Source organism: Rhineura floridana, chromosome 2, assembly GCF_030035675.1.
Source record: "Rhineura floridana isolate rRhiFlo1 chromosome 2, rRhiFlo1.hap2, whole genome shotgun sequence".
NCBI classification, from domain to species: domain Eukaryota; kingdom Metazoa; phylum Chordata; class Lepidosauria; order Squamata; family Rhineuridae; genus Rhineura; species Rhineura floridana.
In genome coordinates, this window is record NC_084481.1 from 94,651,162 (window position 1) to 94,670,429 (window position 19,268).

Below are 19,268 nucleotides of genomic sequence, written 5' to 3' on the forward strand. Positions count from 1 at the left end.
TTCAGCAAAGCACGGCCTTCCCCACATTATCCCTTACTGCTGTGCCACAAGTGCAGTGTCCCAATTATAATGTAATTCATATAGTGCTTTCTGTGCACCTAAAACACTTTACACATTATCACAAAACACCCTACCATACCTTTGTAAGTATCACCCTCATATTCCAGAGCAAGGGTAGCTAGATGTTGTGGAGACTTGATCAGTAAATGGACAGAAACGGCACACAAAATCCAGGAGCCAGGAAGGGTTTATTTATTCATTTATTAGAAAAAATGTTATTAAATTGCTTCTGAAGCACATTCTGAAGCTTTAGCTCTTTTCTCTGGATAGTGGAAGCACATTGGAGCAGTTGGAAGTTGGTGCCTAGCTGTTTAAAAGAGTATGAAATCCCCCCCCCTGCCCATCCTATGAACCTGCAAGAGGTGTCCTGGGCTACTTCAGCTGTTCTGATCTCCAAGAAACAGCCTTTGCTACTCTAAAGCAACCATGTACTGGGCCTGGTGATGTCAAGCTCCCTTCTAGTAGGTCCTGACCTCTGTGTTAGTGGGTCTTGGAGAGCTAAGCCTGATGGAAGAGCAGCTTGACAGAGGTGAAGACACTTTACAGATCAAGCCTTAAGAAGGAAGAGCTGGGCAGAGCCAGGCATGGTAGGGCTGCAAGTCACCAGCCAGCAAATGGTTCCTACTGGGGAAACAGGAGCACTCCTGGTCTGTAATGGGTAGGCACACAATGCAATGAGACACAGTGGTACACGGATGACAACTGTACTCAAAACCTGCCAAGCTGAAACCAAACAGGTCTGAGACCATAGCCCATGATGCTCTGTATAAAATATGAGATTAAAGAAATAGTAGAAAATGTACATAAGGCGTGCAACATCTTTCTATTAGTATATAGTCTAGTGCAGGGTAATGTTTATACAGCAGGAATAGTCTCAAATAACATTTCAGCCTAGCTTTGCCCCCCCCGTTTCCTGAAAAGGAGCATGAAACTCAAGAGTGACATGTGAAAATATCCTCCAAAAAAGGAAGGGGTGGCTGGGCTTGCTAGCCAAAACGCTTGTGAGGTTCCAAAGGTGTATTGTACAATTGCACCTGGCTAGAAGGTTTAGTAAACATTTTTTTTCCTGGTGGCATCTGTAGGAGAATCAGTTCGTTTGTTCTAATTCTCATGTGCTTTATTCTATTACATTAAATAATTATACAAGCAGCAGGATCCCTACTATTCCTTGCCTCACCTCCTAGACAGCAAGAGCTGCCTCCCACACGATTAAAAAAAAAATTCCCCACTGAAGTCCTAACTTCCTACCTTTTCTCTTTGGCTTAGCTGAGCTATTCTGTGCTCACTTCAGAATGCAGATTTCCTCTATAAGCATGGACTGAAAGAGTGAAGCAAATCCCACATTGGGAGCATTCTGATTATTAAGTATGGCAGGGTGTGTAGGTTAAGGATGCCACTAACCCATAGCAAGTTCACTCTGGAAAACTGCAAGGAAGAGACCGAGGCAGGAGTAGCCCTGCTTTATCAAGTGAGAATATTTTTTTTATGCAGGCAGAGCCTGCAAGAGTTTCTTTTTGGCATCTTGGAGCTCTCCCTAGCAATGGGCACAAGTACCCAGATGGAGAGCTCTTCTATGTTTGGTCTTGAAATGGAGTGTAGCCTGCTCAAATAGGTATTCTGCTCAAACAGGCCTTACTTCTCAGAACAGTCAGAGCTCTACTTCTTTGGGAGGGGTGTCCATCTGCACAGACCAGGAGCCCAATTTCATGTAATGACATCTGCCTAAGCTATGTAAGTGATTTCAGTGAGCTTAGGCAAACCTATATCTGCACAGGATTGCGCTGCAAGTCTAGCATCAGTACTGCGGTAAAGTGTCTGCAGATATTCAGATATTCAAGTCCTGGTTGTAATAACATTCTGTATCACTGGTCTCTGTCCAAATTCCTAAAACAAAAAAATATTAGTGGGTTGACTGCTTTCAGAGTATATATGGACCTTGTTTGCTCTTCCTCTATACTTCCCAGTTGGAAAATAAGAGGCTTTTTGAGGAGCAGAAGCTGATCCATGGGTACAAATGGGGCAGTGCCCCACCAACCTTAACCTGCCTGCCTTCTTTCTTACAACTAGCCAAGAGGGTGGCACTGCCTGTTGGCTTCCTCCTCCTCAGTCTTAATGCTCCATTTATAGAAAGCAGTAGGGAAGAAGATGGGTGGCAAAATTAGAATTAGTTGGCTCTACCATCATTGTATCTGGCTATGCCTACTGTGGGTCTCCTTGCCTTCTGCCCTACTAGTCTCAATGGGCACCAGTTACCAGTCTTATTAAGTAATGCTTAATTAGTAAGATTGTATGTTCTGCTTTGGAACTTCATTCTTCTCTGAAACTCTTAATTTTAGTTTAAAAATCCAATCTGGATTGTGGTACAATCTGTTGTGTAACCCTGGTATCAGAAGCTGGTTTGATGGCCACCTAAATGTGCATCCTACCCTGTGAACATAAAAGGGGATAAATCTTTTGTGGCAGTGATGTTTTATAGTGGCACGGGGAGGGAGAAGGGCTGGAAGTTAAAGCCATCACATAACTGCACCAGTAATGCTCAGTGGTGTTAATACTACTAGATTCTGCAACCCAGAACGCTATAATTAAAAATCATTTAGTTGTATTGGTTTTTCAAATGTAGCATTGTGGAATCTGATCTGTCCATCACAATAGTGAGAGAGCCTGTATCAACTACCCATTACAGCCTAGGAGATCTGGAAAAATGTAGCACTTTGGGACTTGATGACAAGTAGCCTCAAGCCTCAGCTGTTGGTACCTAGATCCATGGTCACTGCAATCTGTACTAAGCAATGAGAGCCCTCCTTTTTTCCACAGCTGCTGGTGGGTGTGAGGCGAAGACAACCCCCTTAGAATCCCCAAGACTGTCTGTTGTTTCAAGATATGGTATTAGATAGAGGAAAATCCAAATCATTCTGTGCATGGTGTTTATGGAGCTTACTTTCTCCTGGAGATGATGATAGGATGCCCCTAGGTTAAGGCACTTTTAGTATGGTGTATATGGCATCCACAAAGAAAATATGACTTGACACTTAGAAATAGCAATGGACCCTAGGGGTGGGGTGCTCAAAAGAGAACTGAAGAATGGGAGTCCGTTCTTGGAATGAATGTTAGTCCCAACTAATATTTCCATCCCTGCAAAGAGACAACTGCAGGAAAAGGCAATTTCTAGGCTCCTTGCAATGTCGTAGGCTATTAGCTCAAGAATACGTTCCGAAAAAGCAATACAGCTGAGCTGCCACTTGCCTTTTGGGCTGAATTCTTGCCTTGGATAAGGGGCTTGCCAATTTCATAGTCAGCTGGATGTGTCCGTATATATTTTAAATAGCCATTCACACACACACACATCACAGGCAAAGGTCTCTGCTGAAGGGAGCAGCAGGGACTGGTCCTGTGCATCTATAGTGACTGAGAAAGCCACTCTCCATTCCACTTACAGAAGTGTAAGCAGTGCAGTGAATTACCAAAGGCCACACTTGGGCAGAATACATCCTCAAAGGGAATAACAGAGGAACCTTTTGCTTCTGGAGAGCTGAGCCACCAAAGAGATGTTTACAGAAAGCTGAGCGGAGGGCACCCAGATTCAGCCTAGTCACAAAGTTAACACTGGCATAAATAACGGGATTAATACAACCTCATTAAGTAAAGCGGGGCATAACACAGCAAAAGTTAATTTCATCTAAGCCCCGCTGAAACCACTAGGGTATTTCTCAGCGGGACACAGTTGCAACTAACTTCAGCTGCATTATGCTCATCATGTTTGGAGCAGATGAACATGATACTTCTCTTTTTCATATGCATGAATTTAGTGCAGAAGTTTGAACACAGGTAATGCTCTCCTCTTTGGTTGCAACCCTGATCTGTTGTTATTATCAACAAAGATTCTGTCACCAACTTAGTGGGCTCTGGACCATTTGGTGAGAAAGTTCTGTGCTTTGTGACATGGTATTGTGTGTGCATGTTACAGTCCCCTACAGAGAGGAGCATCTGGCCTGCTGAAAAGTGATAGCTGACTTCCAGCATGAGTGTCGACTCTGGTGTGATGCATGCTGCCTGTGTTCTTCTAAGCAAGAGAGAGGGAGGAGACCCTTCGTGAGAGATTACTGTGAAGTCCCTCCTGACAGTTCTGTTCCAACAAGACAGGGAAAGCAGCTTACAGGAACCTTGGCTTTTGGTGAGCTGAAGTGATATTTTTTCTAATTTTGTAGAAAGGAAATTGCTTCAAAACCACCCACTGAGCTTTCATGGTTTTCATCCAAGTCCCTTTTTTTGACTGGCTAGGTACTGTTACTCCCCTCCTTTCACTCCATAATAAGCCTCTGAAATCCACATGGCATCTTTCCCCTGAAGCAGTTCTTTTTTGCAAAGGTTCCATTTGGGTCTCCAAAGCATCATGCCCAAGGTTAGCCTTGCTGAACTCTGCCTTCCCAGGATGCACATCTCATAGCTGCTCTGCTTTGAGGACTGCTGGCAGTCTTGGAGCAGGGATGTTGCTTTCTCGCTTGAAAAACTGGCTTGAGGGGGGGGCGGGAGGAGGAGAAAGAGACATGAGGATTTGGTGAGAACTGAAAAGCAACGCTGTGTTGTGGAGATGAGGACAGTGTTGAGTGGGGCCAGGAGTGCCCAGAGACGCTCAGACATGCAGTTTTTTCCAGTATGCACATTAGAGCATAGGCATCTGGCTGGACCAAGCCATCTGTCTGGTTATTTCTTTTTGGGAAAGAAGCTGAATTTCTTCTCTTTGTCTTTCTTGGTCAGGCTGACATCCATTGTAGTGATGGAAGGCAGAGGCAGGCTTTGGGCCTTGGTTTTAATGCTTTGGGATTCAATTATTGCTGTGCTGAAGCCCTGAAGCCAGGTGTGCATTTCATCCTGTTAGAACAAAGAACAGCAACAAGAAAAAACCAGGGTTACACATTTCCGCTGCCAATTAGTATCAAAAGCAGAAATGTTGCCCCACATAAAAACGGACATTTCAGAACAACACATTTTGAATTTGTACTTGTTACATTTTAAAAAGTTTGTTCAAAAACAAAAATCCTTCCTTCCCCCCTAAAATATTGGCAGATTGTGGCTAGCTACCCCAAAGAGAAACTGAGTGCAGGAACACCTAGAACTAAGGGAGGCAAAACATTAAAGTTGAACAATTCAAAATGGATTAAGAAGCCAAGAAATTCAACTACCAAGAGAATGACTGGCTTAGACACAGATTCACAGTGCACTCTTATTCATGTCTACTTGGAAGTAAGCTCCCTTATGTTCAATAGTGCTTATCCACGACAAGACTGCATTCTCAATCTCCTTACTTAACAACCAAAAAAAAAAAAAAAAGGAGGCAGCAAAGGGTTGCTCATGGAACCCTGCATAGAGACCTTGTCTTTCTTCCCTGTTTCCCTTTGATTATAAATCAAGGCTCAGTTGCTGTCAATATGGCTTTTCTGCCACAAATGCCAGTATCTCCACATGTGGCTGTGGCTTCCTAAACTGGTGTAGCCCCAGTGAATACACAAGTTCAGGTAGCCTTTCAATTCTCTGAATATAAATGCTGAACTTTCCCCAAAGTTCCAGAAACAGTCATTTCCTTGTGAGGAGAGCGTATGGGAGATTTGAGGTGTTTTTTCCCTAATATTTTGTGATTCAAATGAATGCAAGCAGGCACACAGACATTGCTAGTCTTAATGCACCCACTCGACAAAAGCAACAGCAACACTGATTTTTAAGTCTACCTCCTAAAGTTTCTCTTTTACTAAACTCCAGTAACTTAAAATAGTTCCTCTGACTACATACAAAATGCCTTTTTCTCCCCTCCTATGAAAACCTGAACAGACTTTAGCTCCTTCCCACTCCGTCGAGTGGGTGTGGCCCCAACTGCCCTTGATTGCCAATTAATGAGTAGTCATGTTAGTAGCCCAGTTGTGCCAAACCTTTGATGAGCAAAATAACATGACCCATAGAGGTACTGTTTATTCCAGTACCTGAAAACAGTTAAAGAACTTGATTACCCCAGGATGCATGACAACACCTACCTCGTCTTTGCCATGGAACAGCCATTCACTCCCACTGCTGAGTCTGCAAACCACAAGAGTCCAAAGATATTATATAATACACCTTTTTTTGGCCATCTGGCTTTTAACTCTAAGGGTTTGCTTTTCTTGTCATGAGGTCCACACACAGAGTTAGAAGGAACCTCAAAGGTCATCTAGTCCAACTCCCTGTCAATGCAGCAAATCCTTGGCATCTTTGATAGGTGGCCAGCTTCTGCTTAAAATCGTCTTATGAAGGACAGCCCACCACTTTCCAAAGCAGTCTGTTCCACTGTTTAGTCTTCTGCTGCTGTTATTGTCCTCCATAGAGGATAAGACTACTCATCACAATGGCTATATCCTACCATCAGGATCAGAGGCAGAGATGAGCTATTGTGCTCATGTCCTGTTTGTGGGCTTCCCATAAGCTTTTTGGTTGCAATGTGGGAAACAGGATGCTGGACTAGATAGGCCTTTGGTCTGATCCTGCAAGTGTCCTCTTATGTTCTTCTGAGTAAACATTTTTCAGAAATCATGATCTCAAAATATCCATTCCACTCTGAGCCACCGATCCGCACACCTCAAAAGGCATCATCTCCCCAGACAACCTCTTCTATTGTTCAGAATGAAGTTCACCTATACCTGGAAAAATCTTGCTAAGGACTGGCAGTGATCTTATGCCCCGGGGCTGTCTGCTTTACAGTTTGGTCAAAACAGGCTCATGCAGAAACAAAACGTAAGAATGCTGTTAGAGGCAGCATGCTTGCCTTTACCTCAACTTGAATACATGTTTTTTCTTCTTGTAATCAGCAGCTACTTCACAGAAAGCATTCTTCAGCCGGAAAGGCTCCTCTCCGTGGTAAGGCACACCCAAGGCCAAGCTCTTGGCATCCTTATAGAATGTCAGCTCACTGTTCCTGAGCACACAGTATAATGTATTCCAGGACCTACCAAAAAGAAACATCACTTATGATGGGGATGCTAACTCTTCTAAGGTGCACTCCTAAACACACTTTAGAATGGAAACCAAATTACAATAGGACTCACTTCTGAGTAAATTTGCACAGGATTGTGCTTTATGAATCCCACCTGATCACACTCGGAGAATATTTGTTTTATTCCTTCCTAGACAATTTTCTAGAAGTAGAACAAGAAATTCCTAGAAGTATCTTTGGTAAAACTAGTTTTAAAAAATCAGATTAATCTTTTGGTGTGAAGAGAACATTCTTGTAACGAACAAAATTCTGGGATGAACAAAAACTAAAAATCAAACCAAAGAACGGCAGGCCCCATATACATGTGTGTGCACAAACACACGTGCCCTCTGCAACCAAGCACACACCACAACCTGTTCTACTGGATTCAATAGACTGCTTCTTTCAAGTCTAATTTTGACAGGGGGAGGAAACCTTGTGGGTGTACTGGTGGCCACAGGTACCAAATTGACGACCCCTAATACAAACCATCAGATCTGAGGCGAAAGTAAGGAATCTTACATCAGAGTAATAATTCTTATTTTTTTAAATGCTGTAACTGTAGAAGGTGACATACATTTGTCTATTCTAAAGGGTGAGAGGAAGAATGTAAAAATTTAGATCTTCAAGTAGTTAAAAAAAATACACCTTTATTCCAGGTCGATGAGAACCTGACAGGGGAAGTGGTTGTAAAATACTGTATCTGGAGTAAAAGAAAGGTCAAGGCAAAGAAGTCTGCAGACTGATTCAGTGACCTCATGGATTGCTCTTCTCTTCCACCCTGTTTCTCAATATACTTGTTAGCTGCTCCTGAGTTTGACACAAAGAAGTGATGCACACACCCTGAAGCTTTCTCTTCTGAAGATGCAACACATAGATATTGCAGTGGCAACAGCATATCCGAACTATGATACAGCAGCAGGATCTGCCAATAAATGTCAGAAACTATCTGCTTCAAATAATAGCTCAAGACACTAGTAAGGGCTTACAGGCACTGTGGACCATATCTTGACCCCCAAAGTAAGGATTTGTGCCTTGATATGGAACCAGCCAGGTCTTGCCTTTCTGAGCTGCTGGCCTCCCACAGTGCTAACTTGCCATGATGCTACAATCTATAAAGTCATAGTGAGAAGAATCTGGCAGCTGTCATCCTCCACTCAGACCTAATCTTTTCTAGTACACCCCATCTTTGCCAGTATTGGCCAAATTATTTGGGAAGACTTTTTGCCTCTCTTTGCAATAAAGCCAAGCGTGCCAAGAACCTGACATGTATGCAGGGGCAGGGATGCTGTCGCCACCACTTACGTCACCTTCATCATTTGCCTAGATCTGTTGTGAATTCATAGGGTTTGGCTTAGTTTCACTTGTTCTGCTGCCTGTGACCCTGAGCAACAGCAATTCTGCAGAGCAGGCTTTGCCAATGTGGTGTCCTCCAGATGTTCTGTACTACACTTCCATCAGCCCCAGACAGTGCAGCCCATAATTAGGGATCATGGGAGCTGCAGTCCAAAACACTTGGGAGGGCACCAGGTTGGTGATGGTTGCTGTATAGATTAATTAGGAAAGCTGTTTTCAACTCTTTGTGCTAAAAATCAACCCAAATGCAATGCAAACTGTTACCTGTTAGAAGCCCTCTTGTTAGGCGCCTCTAGATCATGCTTCCGCCCCAGGTAGCCCTCAAGTTGTACGCTGTGAGTTCTATCCAGTTGAGCGGGAAGGGTTGCTGTCTCATCTATCTCACTCACAGGAGTCTGGACCACTTTGAACAGGGATTCCTTTGTGGCAGTCTCATCACTGTCCACTTTGATCTCGGTCTCGGGCAGTTTTTCTTCAGGCAGCTCTTCCAGGACAGTTTCATGACTTGGCTTCTCATTTTCTTGCACCTGCTGTTAATGTGTGTGAGAGCGACAGTTTGTTTAATTAAAATCAGAAGCAATTCAGGACAGTAGCGGTGTGTGTGTGTTGCTTTTGCTCCATTCACTGAAGGCACTGAGAGTAATGCTTCACCTTATGCGGACTGAGGTAGTTGACCGCAGTGAACAAACACTGTATCATACTGCATCAGATGGCAGGAGGGTGCCATATATTTGACTATCTCCTCCCACCCTGCAAGTTCCCCTCCATGTGGGAAATTAGTGTAGTAATGAGAATTGTTTAGTACAGTTCTCTCCCTGGGGTGCTAGTTTACTACATGCAAGGAGCTTTTTAAAAGGGGAAGGAATCAAACTATAATCCCTCACTTGTAATGTGAAGGTGGTACAATGCAGAATTCTACCACCTCAAGGCTTGCACTGAAATTACATTTGTAATGTGCAGGCTGCTGCAGCCAAGTTCCTTCCTGTGCTGTTTGTGAGAAGCTTTTGGGTACGTGTGTGTGTGTGGGGAGCCAACACTGCATGTCTTCTGTTCACCAGCATTGCCTCTCCCGAAAGCTGTGGTAATGTTGGTGTACGGAGAGCTTACAGCATGGGTTATTCCCTAGGGGCCCAAAACCTTAACAGAGTAGGAAGGAAACGCCAACATTGCAAACATAACATGAGATGGTACCCTTGTTCTGAAAAACGTATGGACTGGCTCTCAGAGTGAAATGGCTCCCACAGTGATTTTAACAAAAGGATATCACAAAGGAATACAAATGAAATTAAATCCTGAACCCAGTTGCCACTATAACCTGACTCCCATTAATATGCTATATTAGATTATTTCTAGAACACTTACAGTCTTATTGTATATGCAGTTCTCTCAGTTGATAACCTGAACACTGAACTTTAAATAGCAACACGAAAATCACAGAGTATAGTAGCCTGAAATCTCCCCTCCCCAGGCCTGTTTATGTAGATTCACTTACGACTAAAACCTTTGTGGCACATCTTGAGTAGTCTTCCCCAACCTGGTGCCCTCCAGATGTTCTGGATTACAAATACCCTCAACCCCAGCCAACAGAACTGGGCTGCCTGGGGCTGATAGGAGCTCTAGTCCAAAACATCTAGAAGGCTGGAGAAGGCTGTGTTATGAGGATCTACAAGTTTAACCACTCCTGGAAAATGACTATTATTTCAAATAAGGAAAGTTTGTAATAGTTTACAGACAACAGTACATGTATGTATGTATGTATGTAGCACCATCGGTGTACAAAAGGGTGAGTTGCAGATTATACAGAGAAGGACTATATGGTTGTTCCAGATACGTATAGTTAGGCTTAGTTAGCTTACAGACTACGTTACAGCAGGACATGGGAAGCGGTGTGTGTGTATGTTAAAGACTTTGCAGAAAAGTATAGAAGTTTTCAGGAAGTATTTGAATGGTGTGAGAGAGGCGTCTCCTCCCATGTATGTATAATGGGAGGCAGTTCCAAGCACATATGGCAGCAAAGGAAGATTTCTTTTGAAGGAGCAGGAGACCTTGGGATGATGCAATCCCTACTCATGACCAGCAGACCAGCAAGCACCAAAGAACCAAGCCTGGTACAAATCCCAGCACTACCTCTTTTCCATCAACGATTAATAACATCAGCCAGATATATTATCAAGGGTTCATCCTCCAACAACCATATATGCCATCATCCACCAGCAATACTTTTCAGTCATTTATATTAGCCAAATGGAATTCCTAATGGAAAGGATGACTCATACATCAAATGTGGAATATACAGAAACGAGTGGGCTCAGTTCTCCTGTATAGCCTATGTCTGATTTTAAGCACCAAAGTACACACTTGGGGAAATGATGTAATGCAGTCCTCCTGGTTCAGTACTATGTCAGAGCGCAGGGTGGAGAATGCATACTTAAATATTTCCCACACATTCAAAATCTCTGGCACATAGAAAACCGGCATGCCAGAGAAAGAAAAAGTTTACATCCCTTCTTCTTGACATGATGCATTCCATGTGCAAGGAGGGTTTTTGCCATAAGGAAACAATCATGGTATATACCCCACCGGTATATTGAAATAGTATAATCCAGCCTTTCCCAACCTTAGGTCCCTAGATGCTACTGGCCTACAATTCCCATCATTCCTAATCATTGGCTGGGGCTAATGAGAGTTGTACTCTAACAACATCTGGGGACCCAAGGTTGGGAAAGGCTGGTATAGTCCCAAACATGCTGTACGATATCAGTTTTTTGAACGGGTAGATTAGTGCTTACTTGCAGGGATCAGAAGGGCTATTGTCATTCTTCTGACACACATTCCAGATGCGTAACAATGCTTCAGCTTGCAACGGTCCTGGTTTAGAACAATCACAAGGTGCACAATGCTCACTGTACTTCCTACAGTGGTGGTTGTGGTGATGATGACGATGATGGTGGTAACAGATTATCCCAGGGGGAAAATATGCTTCTCTTTGTCTGGGGTGTTTTCTAAATAGGTTTAGATGCTGGGAAAGTACTCATACATGGCTGGCTGGCTGACACACACACACCACACACACACACACGGAAGATTGCCCTGCTGGTATTACTGAGAAAAGTACCAAGTGTGAGAGATGTGCTCCATATAAGAAGCAGTGGTGGCTACCAACTTGGACGGCTTGAAAAGAGGATTAGACAAATTCCTGGAAGATAAGGCCATCAGTGGCTATGTTCTACTGTCAGAGGCAATATGCCTCTGAATGCCAATTGCTGGGAACTATAAGTGGAGAGAGCACTATTGCGCTCAGGTCCTTCTTGAGGACTTCACATAGGTATTTGGTTGGCCACTGTGAGAACAGGATGCTGGACTATATGGGCTACTTGCCTGATCCAGCAAGGCTCTTCTTACATTCTTAGGGTTCTGAGCTGCCTAAATGGGTCAGCTGCTACAGCAGAACATAAGGAGAGCCTGCTGGATCACGCCAGTGGCCCATCTAGTCCAGCATCCTGTTCTCACAGTCGCCAACCAGGTGCCTGGAGGAAGCCCGCAAGCAGGACCTGAGTGCAAGAACACTCTCCCCTCCTGAGGTTTCCGGCAACTGGTTTTCAGAAACATACTGCCTCTGACTAGGGTGGCAGAGCACAGCCATCATGGCTAGTAGCCATTGATAGCCCTGTCCTCCATGAATTTGTCTAATCTTCTTTTAAAACCATCCAAGCTGGTGGCCATTACTGCGTCTTGTGGGAGCAAATTCCATAGTTTAACTATGCGCTGAGTAAAGAAGTACTTCCTTTTGTCTGTCCTGAATCTTCCAACATTCAGCTTCTTTGAATGTCCATGAGTTCTAGTACTATGAGAGGGAGAAAAACTTTTCTGTATCCACTTTCTCAATGCCATGCATAATTTTATACACTTCTGTCATGTCTCCTCTGACCCGCCTTTTCTCTAAACTAAAAAGACCCAAATGCTGCAACTTTTCCTCATAAGGGAGTCGCTCCATCCCATTGATCATTCTGGTTGCCCTCTTCTGAACCTTTTCCAACTCTATAATATCCTTTTTGAGATGAGGCGACCAGAACTGTACACAGTATTCCAAATGCGGCCGCACCATAGATTTATACAACAGCATTATGATATCGGCTGTTTTATTTTCAATACCTTTCCTAATTATCCCTAGCATGGAATTTGCCTTTTTCACAGCTGCCGCACACTGGGTCGACATTTTCATCGTGCTGTCCACCACAACCCCGAGGTCTCTCTCCTGGTCGGTCACCGCCAGTTCAGACCCCATGAGCGTATATGTGAAATTAAGATTTTTTGCTCCAATATGCATAATTTTACACTTGTTTATATTGAATTGCATTTGCCATTTTTCCGCCCATTCACTCAGTTTGGAGAGGTCTTTTTGGAGCTCTTCGCAATCCCTTTTTGTTTTAACAACCCTGAACAATTTAGTGTCGTCAGCAAACTTGGCCACTTCACTGCTCACTCCTAATTCTAGGTCATTAATGAACAAGTTGAAAAGTACAGGTCCCAATACCGATCCTTGAGGGACTCCACTTTCTACAGCCCTCCATTGGGAGAACTGTCCGTTGATTCCTACTCTCTGCTTTCTGCTTCTTAACCAATTTCTTATCCACAAGAGGACCTCTCCTCTTATTCCATGACTGCTAAGCTTCCTCAGAAGCCTTTGGTGAGGTACCTTGTCAAACGCTTTTTGAAAGTCTAAGTACACTATGTCCACTGATCACCTCTATCTATATGCTTGTTGACACTCTCAAAGAATTCTAATAGGTTACTGAGACAGGACTTTCCCTTGCAGAAGCCATGCTGGCTCTGCTTCAGCAAGGCTTTTTCTTCTATGTACTTAGAAGAGGGACAGGGAAATAGTGTGTGTTGGTGGAACTATAGAAAGCTAGCAATATTAGGCACTTTTCCAGGTTTGTATTTGCATCTCATGCTGCCTCAATTCAATGGGTCTGCGGAAGCGAAGAGAACTGAGGACAATAGACCAAAGCACAGCTACAAAGAGTGCATATTGTAATGTTTCTGGTATGTATGTGTGATCTTGCAGAAGAGAGGCCAGTGTTCCATGGCCATCAGGGAATGCAGGGATAAGCACCCTGCCCCAAGTTACTTGAGAACCAAGTTGACTTGGGAATCTATTCAACTTGGTACTGCCGAAAAGCAATCATTCAGTGGAGGACATTGTAGGGAATATCTACACCACACAGTTATCGACTAACCAACTACATATTACCAGGGAGAAGTGGATGCGGCACACTCACATTCGCTCCTCATCTGCCTGGTAAAGTTTGGTAAAGGAACATACAAAATGATATCATTGTGTTATGCATTTCCCTGTTCTCCACAAAGGGCAGCCAATGAACTGGCATAAGGGCAGGGAAATAATGGCATTACTTTTAACAAACATTACCAGGAGACAGGTGTTGCTGGTGAGATGTCAATGGTGTCCAGGTATCCCCTGTAATATATTATTAGACCCTTTAATAGCCATTGCCCTTCCCCTGGGAACTGAGTTTGGAGGGACAGCGGCAAGGGATCTCTTTTAACAGATAATTTTTCAACAGTAACCACAATTCCCAGGATTCTTTGGGGGAAGCCATGACTGATATAACACAAATTTGTAGCATAGATATGCAGTGTCTCAGGACTGTTCCTGCTGGATAAACTTCTGGCATCAACACAAGCCACCAACACAACTGGTGATATAATGTTGAAAGTCTGAAGACAGAATTAGACTTGGTTAGAAATGGTCCTCCTCCTCACATCCACGAACCAATTCATACAGTTACTTTCCTCCTATGAAAACTGAAGCTGTCACCTGAAGTTCAGGTTGCATGAAACAATTTATCACATACCTATGATAAACGCAACCTTGGCACATGAAAGCAATCTGTAGGTGGTTTATAATATTTGACCACAGTACAGTATTGCTCCCAGCTTCACATAAAATTTAATCCGGATAGGACAGAGGTACTTTTGCTCAGTTGGAAAGCCAACCCAAGATTGATTATTCAGTTTGTTAGTGCTTCTGCATCGTGCCCTGCTCCTGGAGGGGTAGATTGTGGCCATGGCCAGGAGTGTTTCCACACAATGGGCTGTATTCAACCAAGTCCTACTCAGAGTAGACCCAATGAAATTAATGAACCTAAGTTAGTCATGTCTGTTAATTTTAGTGAGTGGTATTAAGTGCAAGTCCTACTCAGAATAGACCCATTGAAAGTAATAAACATGGCTAACTCTCATGGGTCAACTCTGAGTAAAAGCTGTCTATAACCCATTGGATCTACTCTGAGTAGAACTAGCATTGAATACCACCCAGTTACACTTAGTGTGTGACTGGATGTGGCAGATGCAGCCCCTTCTGGAAAAGGGAGATCTGGCCACTGTCATGCATATTTCGGTTACTTCAGGTTAGACTACTGCACTGTACTCTATGTAGGGCTGCCTTTGAAAACTGTTCAGTAACTACAGCTGGCTCAGAATACTACCACCAGCCTGTTAATTGAGGTCTGTTATTTGGAGCATTTGACTGTTGTGATTTGCATCAGCTTGCAAAGCACTTCCAAACACAATGCAGTCCTGACCATAACCTTTAAAGCCCTATAAGGTTTAGGTCTCGGATATTTAAAGACCTAACTGCCCCCTTTCATGATTCTACCATCCTTTTAAGGTCTCCTGGGGAGGCTCTGCTGCGCATCCTACTATCATTTGACATTGCTTGTTGAGTACACAGGACAAGGCCTTCGTAATTGTGGTCCTAGCCTCAGGGACTCCCTCCTTCCTCAGTTTAGCCCCTTCCCTCCCAGCCTTCAGGAAAAATAATTTAAATGGTTTGGTTTAAGATGTGCCTAATTCCCATCTTTCCTGGCCATTGGCAACGCTGGCTGAGGCTGATGGGAGTTGTGGTCCAACAACATCTGGAGGCACACTGGTTGGGAAAGGCTGCCTTAGAGTGTGTTTATGATGCTGCTCTTGTTTGTCACTAATGTAAGCCCCACTGGGGCGTATGAGACTTATCCTGGCATGATCTATGGAAGAAATTCTTTGGGTTCTCAAATAAGGAATGGCCCTGAGCATGAGACCCAGCAGCCAACACCACTCCTGGGTGCCATGCAGATACTGACAGTTATATCCTACACATATCTGTTCATGAGTAAGTCCCTTAAGTTCAATGGAACTTATTCTCTATAAATGTTGATAACTGCAGCCTAACACAATTGTATTTACTCATGCAGTTACACAGCTTACTATACTCAGCATGCATCCAGTATTCAACCAGCTGTGCAGCATAGTGTAGGGTACATGGCCTAATTCTGCACTGGTATCACACACTGAATGTACAGCACACCAGTAGATCTGTGCTTGGGCAGGCACAGCCATTGACCAGAGGAACTACCGAGCATAACACCAGGGGCAGGATTCTGTGATAATACAATATTGATTTATAACAGAGCAGTGACAAGGCCAGCACTTACTTATCAAGATATTCATTAACTCTGCTGCATTTACCTTTCAAACCATCAAAAGCTTCCCCCACTTTGGGGAAATATTTTCTCACAATCTGTTGGGTGAGTAGATTCTGTAACGAAGTTAACACAGGAGAGGACCAGGTACTGCCTCACGAGTGGTAAGAGCACAGGTGCCTATGTCATCATGTGAATATGCTGTTCTAATCAAGGCTTCTTGCCCTAATCACAACACAGTGAAACAGAGAAACTGGTTTTGTCACACATGGCAGGTTATAATAATGACACGTCTGTGGGCATTTCATCATTTGTGAAGTGATCTTTATGGCAGTGGCGGCAAATCTATGGCCCTCCAGATGCTGTAGTCCAGCAACATTAAGAGGGCCACAGCCCCACCCCACCTCTAGGGGGTGGCTAAAAAGTGCTTTGGAGTTCCTCCAATAACAATTAAAAAGGCTTGTTGGCCTGATACAAGTGTACGAACTGCACTAAAAGGAAGGTGGAACTTGGGAAGGGTGCTCAGTGGAGGCAAGCAGCCAGATCGAGCAAGGGAGCTCCACAGGGGAAAACATGCTTCTGTATTTGCAGCCGATGACAATACAACCATGCACCTCAATGTGCAAGTCATTGTACTGCTCAGTTGGGCTCCAGCAAACTAGATGGAGCCTTGTTATTGAATAGGGATTTCATAATCTGTGAATTTGCCGTGACAGAGTGACCAAGATGGACTGTGGTTTGTATTACATTATCTTTTCTCATTTTGCAAGAACCCTTCAGGAGAATCATTATTACTAAACAGAAGGGAAAACTGAGATGCAGGGGAAAAACCCCAGCAATTCGCCTAAAATTACCCTCCAAGTCAACAGTGACAAACATACATCATTGCGTCAAACTCCAACACCGCTCTCAGGCCCTGACCCCCAGTAAGCTATGACACCATACTATGAGGAAGAAAATGAGATCATTAGGGTCTATACATATTGTCGCCACATGAACATGTCCAAATCCTGAGATTATCATCAGGGGCCCTTCTCTGCATACCACCTCTGAGGAAGGTCCCGAGGGTGATAATGAGAGAATGGGCCTTCTCTGTAGTAGCCCCCCCATTCCTTATCAGGGAGGCTCACCTGGCACCAACCTTGTCATAACTTCAGTGCCAGGCAAAGACATTTTTCTTTTCCTGGGCATTTGGGCAGCACTAGCGATATGGCTGTACTGTTAAATTTGTTTTTCATAATGTTTATATTATTATACTTTTTACTTCGAGTGTAAATTGTTTCAGAACTTTCATAATGGGAAATGATGGATAAATCTAGTAAACCTAGAACTAGTCTGTACAACAAGTATTTTCAGTAGGCAAGTGCAGTTCTTTCCAAGATCTTGAGGGGTAGGTAGTTGCAAGACACCATTTCTGAAAAATCCCTCTCGCACAGGTGGAAGAAAAACAATTCAGGAATCATCACCTTGATGCTGACACAAAAAACTCTCTCTCTGCACATATATGTCTTGAAACGTTGGCATCATTAGAGATGCCCTCCATTGCACGCCTTGATTAAAGATCTGTTTCCTGGTGGCACATTGACAGGACAGATACTGGATTCCCCTATTAACATCTCATAATAAATGACTAAAATCCCTTATTCAAGCCATGGCACTCTTGTCTCTGATTAGCAGTCTGTTTTTCAGAACTCCGTGAAAATGAATCTTTGTGGCAGAGTGTCTGGCTTCTGCATCATTTTGAATGTAATTCCCAGCTCAACTTGAGTTCTATAGCTATGCAGCTTCCACTAAGTTTGAGGCACACATATGGCAAAATACACCTACATGTCGCTGTGGAAAAGAGTGTGTGTTTTCTTCATGCTCTGTTCCTCAACAACTGAGCCTCAGGAAGAGGGTGGTGTTAAAAATCTAAATAAGTGAAATAGAATAACTCCCCCAAATGTACTCCCCTAGCAAAGTGTTCCTCCATCTTCATCCTCCCTCAGGTCCAATTTCTGGTTGGGAGGGATTCCCCAACTATAGCATTTTACAGTGCTGTGAGAAAAAAAACTGAAAAAGTAAACAGTTGATCTATAAAAAAATACAGCTGTGCTTCCTTTTCTCTGTGACCCTCTGGCCTCCTTCTCTCATTGCAAGAGGCTTTCTTGGAGCATCACAGTGAATGAGGCAAGGCATGGAACAAGTTGTCCCATGCATAGAAACTCAACTTTGTGCACAGCTCCACAAAAACTTGCCTTGTCAAAGGCAGCCACTCTTTTACAGGGCACCTTAGCTATACACATGATCTTTGCTACCATGACAGTGATCAGGTATTCCATAGAGAGGAGTCAGCAAAATCCCAATACCTTAAAGACCTGCAGACAGGGGACGGTCACAATAAACAGGTCCCAGAAGAAGACTAATGTTACAAAACAGGCAGTCCTCAGGAGACTTAAGATAAATGACTTTTGAATTGCCTACAAAACAAAATGCTTACGAGTGAGGGTTGCTTTGGAAGTATATGTACTGAGAAAACTGTGGTTTCAGCTGCTGCTTTCTTTTAGGATTAGCCACAAACCAAACATTCTTTGCAGTATGTACCAGTACAAACCCAACTGTCACCAAAGTCATCAAGGCCAGTAACGGTCACCAAGTTAATAGAATCGTCTGGATGGAAGCAGACATGAGAGAGAAACAACAGCAGAGATTTTTTTCTTGGCATGGTGGCATCCTTCAAAACTCTACGCCAGGCCTCCAGTCTTTATGCTTAACAGTGAATCTGTGAACAATTGCCCCAACGTCCCATTCTATTGCCAGGCTAACAATTCCTCTAGTCTACAAAATGTCTTGACCACTGGGGAGGCTGTTTCAGACAGAGTTACTGCAGAGATGGAGCTTTAGCATTGACTGATCTGAACAAAAGCTCAGAGAAGAGGTCAGTGCTACCCCCAAGTAGACTTGGCACCCCACCCCCAAGTATGGCCAAAAGCCTGTGGGGCAAGAATGGAAGGAGTCTCATGTATTCTGAAGGGCAGGGACTTTCAGAAGAAAGAGGCTGGGAAGAAGCTAAAGAGGGGATGATAAGCAAAGAGTGAGAGGGGGAGTATTCTGGAAGAATTGCCCATCAAAGACACATTCAAATTCTATCCTTGGATATTAAGCTGTGGACCACAGGATATTGTAAGCAAGTTTCTTAAGGTAAAAAAAAAAGAGAAGGAAAAAAACGACTAAGAAGAAGGAAAAAATGAAAGAAGGCTGAGAGAGTAATAATGGCCGAGAAGCGCAAAGGGTTACAAAAGGCAACAAAAGCGTTGGCAGAGTTTGTGCAGATTTTGCTGGACAGTGCAGAGATAGTTAATAGTAGTAGAAAAATCTGGCAGCAGGAAGCCTAT

General features: G+C 43.6%; 1 protein-coding gene across 10 annotated transcripts in view; it reads right to left on the reverse strand.

The window, feature by feature from the left end:
* Positions 1-260: 260 nt before the first annotated feature.
* Positions 261-19,268, reverse strand: part of SPTB (spectrin beta, erythrocytic) — a 167,540-nt gene continuing 148,532 nt past the window's right edge. For 9 of the 10 annotated variants that reach the window (XM_061609475.1, XM_061609477.1, XM_061609476.1 and 6 more), the window contains 4 exons: positions 8,675-8,940; positions 6,854-7,027; positions 6,084-6,126; positions 261-4,929 (listed from right to left, as the gene is read on the reverse strand). In XM_061609475.1, coding sequence (XP_061465459.1) covers positions 4,762-4,929; positions 6,084-6,126; positions 6,854-7,027; positions 8,675-8,940 — 651 coding nt within the window. In that variant the 3' untranslated portion in view covers positions 261-4,761. The remainder of the gene's footprint in view (positions 4,930-6,083; positions 6,127-6,853; positions 7,028-8,674; positions 8,941-19,268) is intronic. The other variant, XM_061609481.1, reaches the window with a different exon arrangement.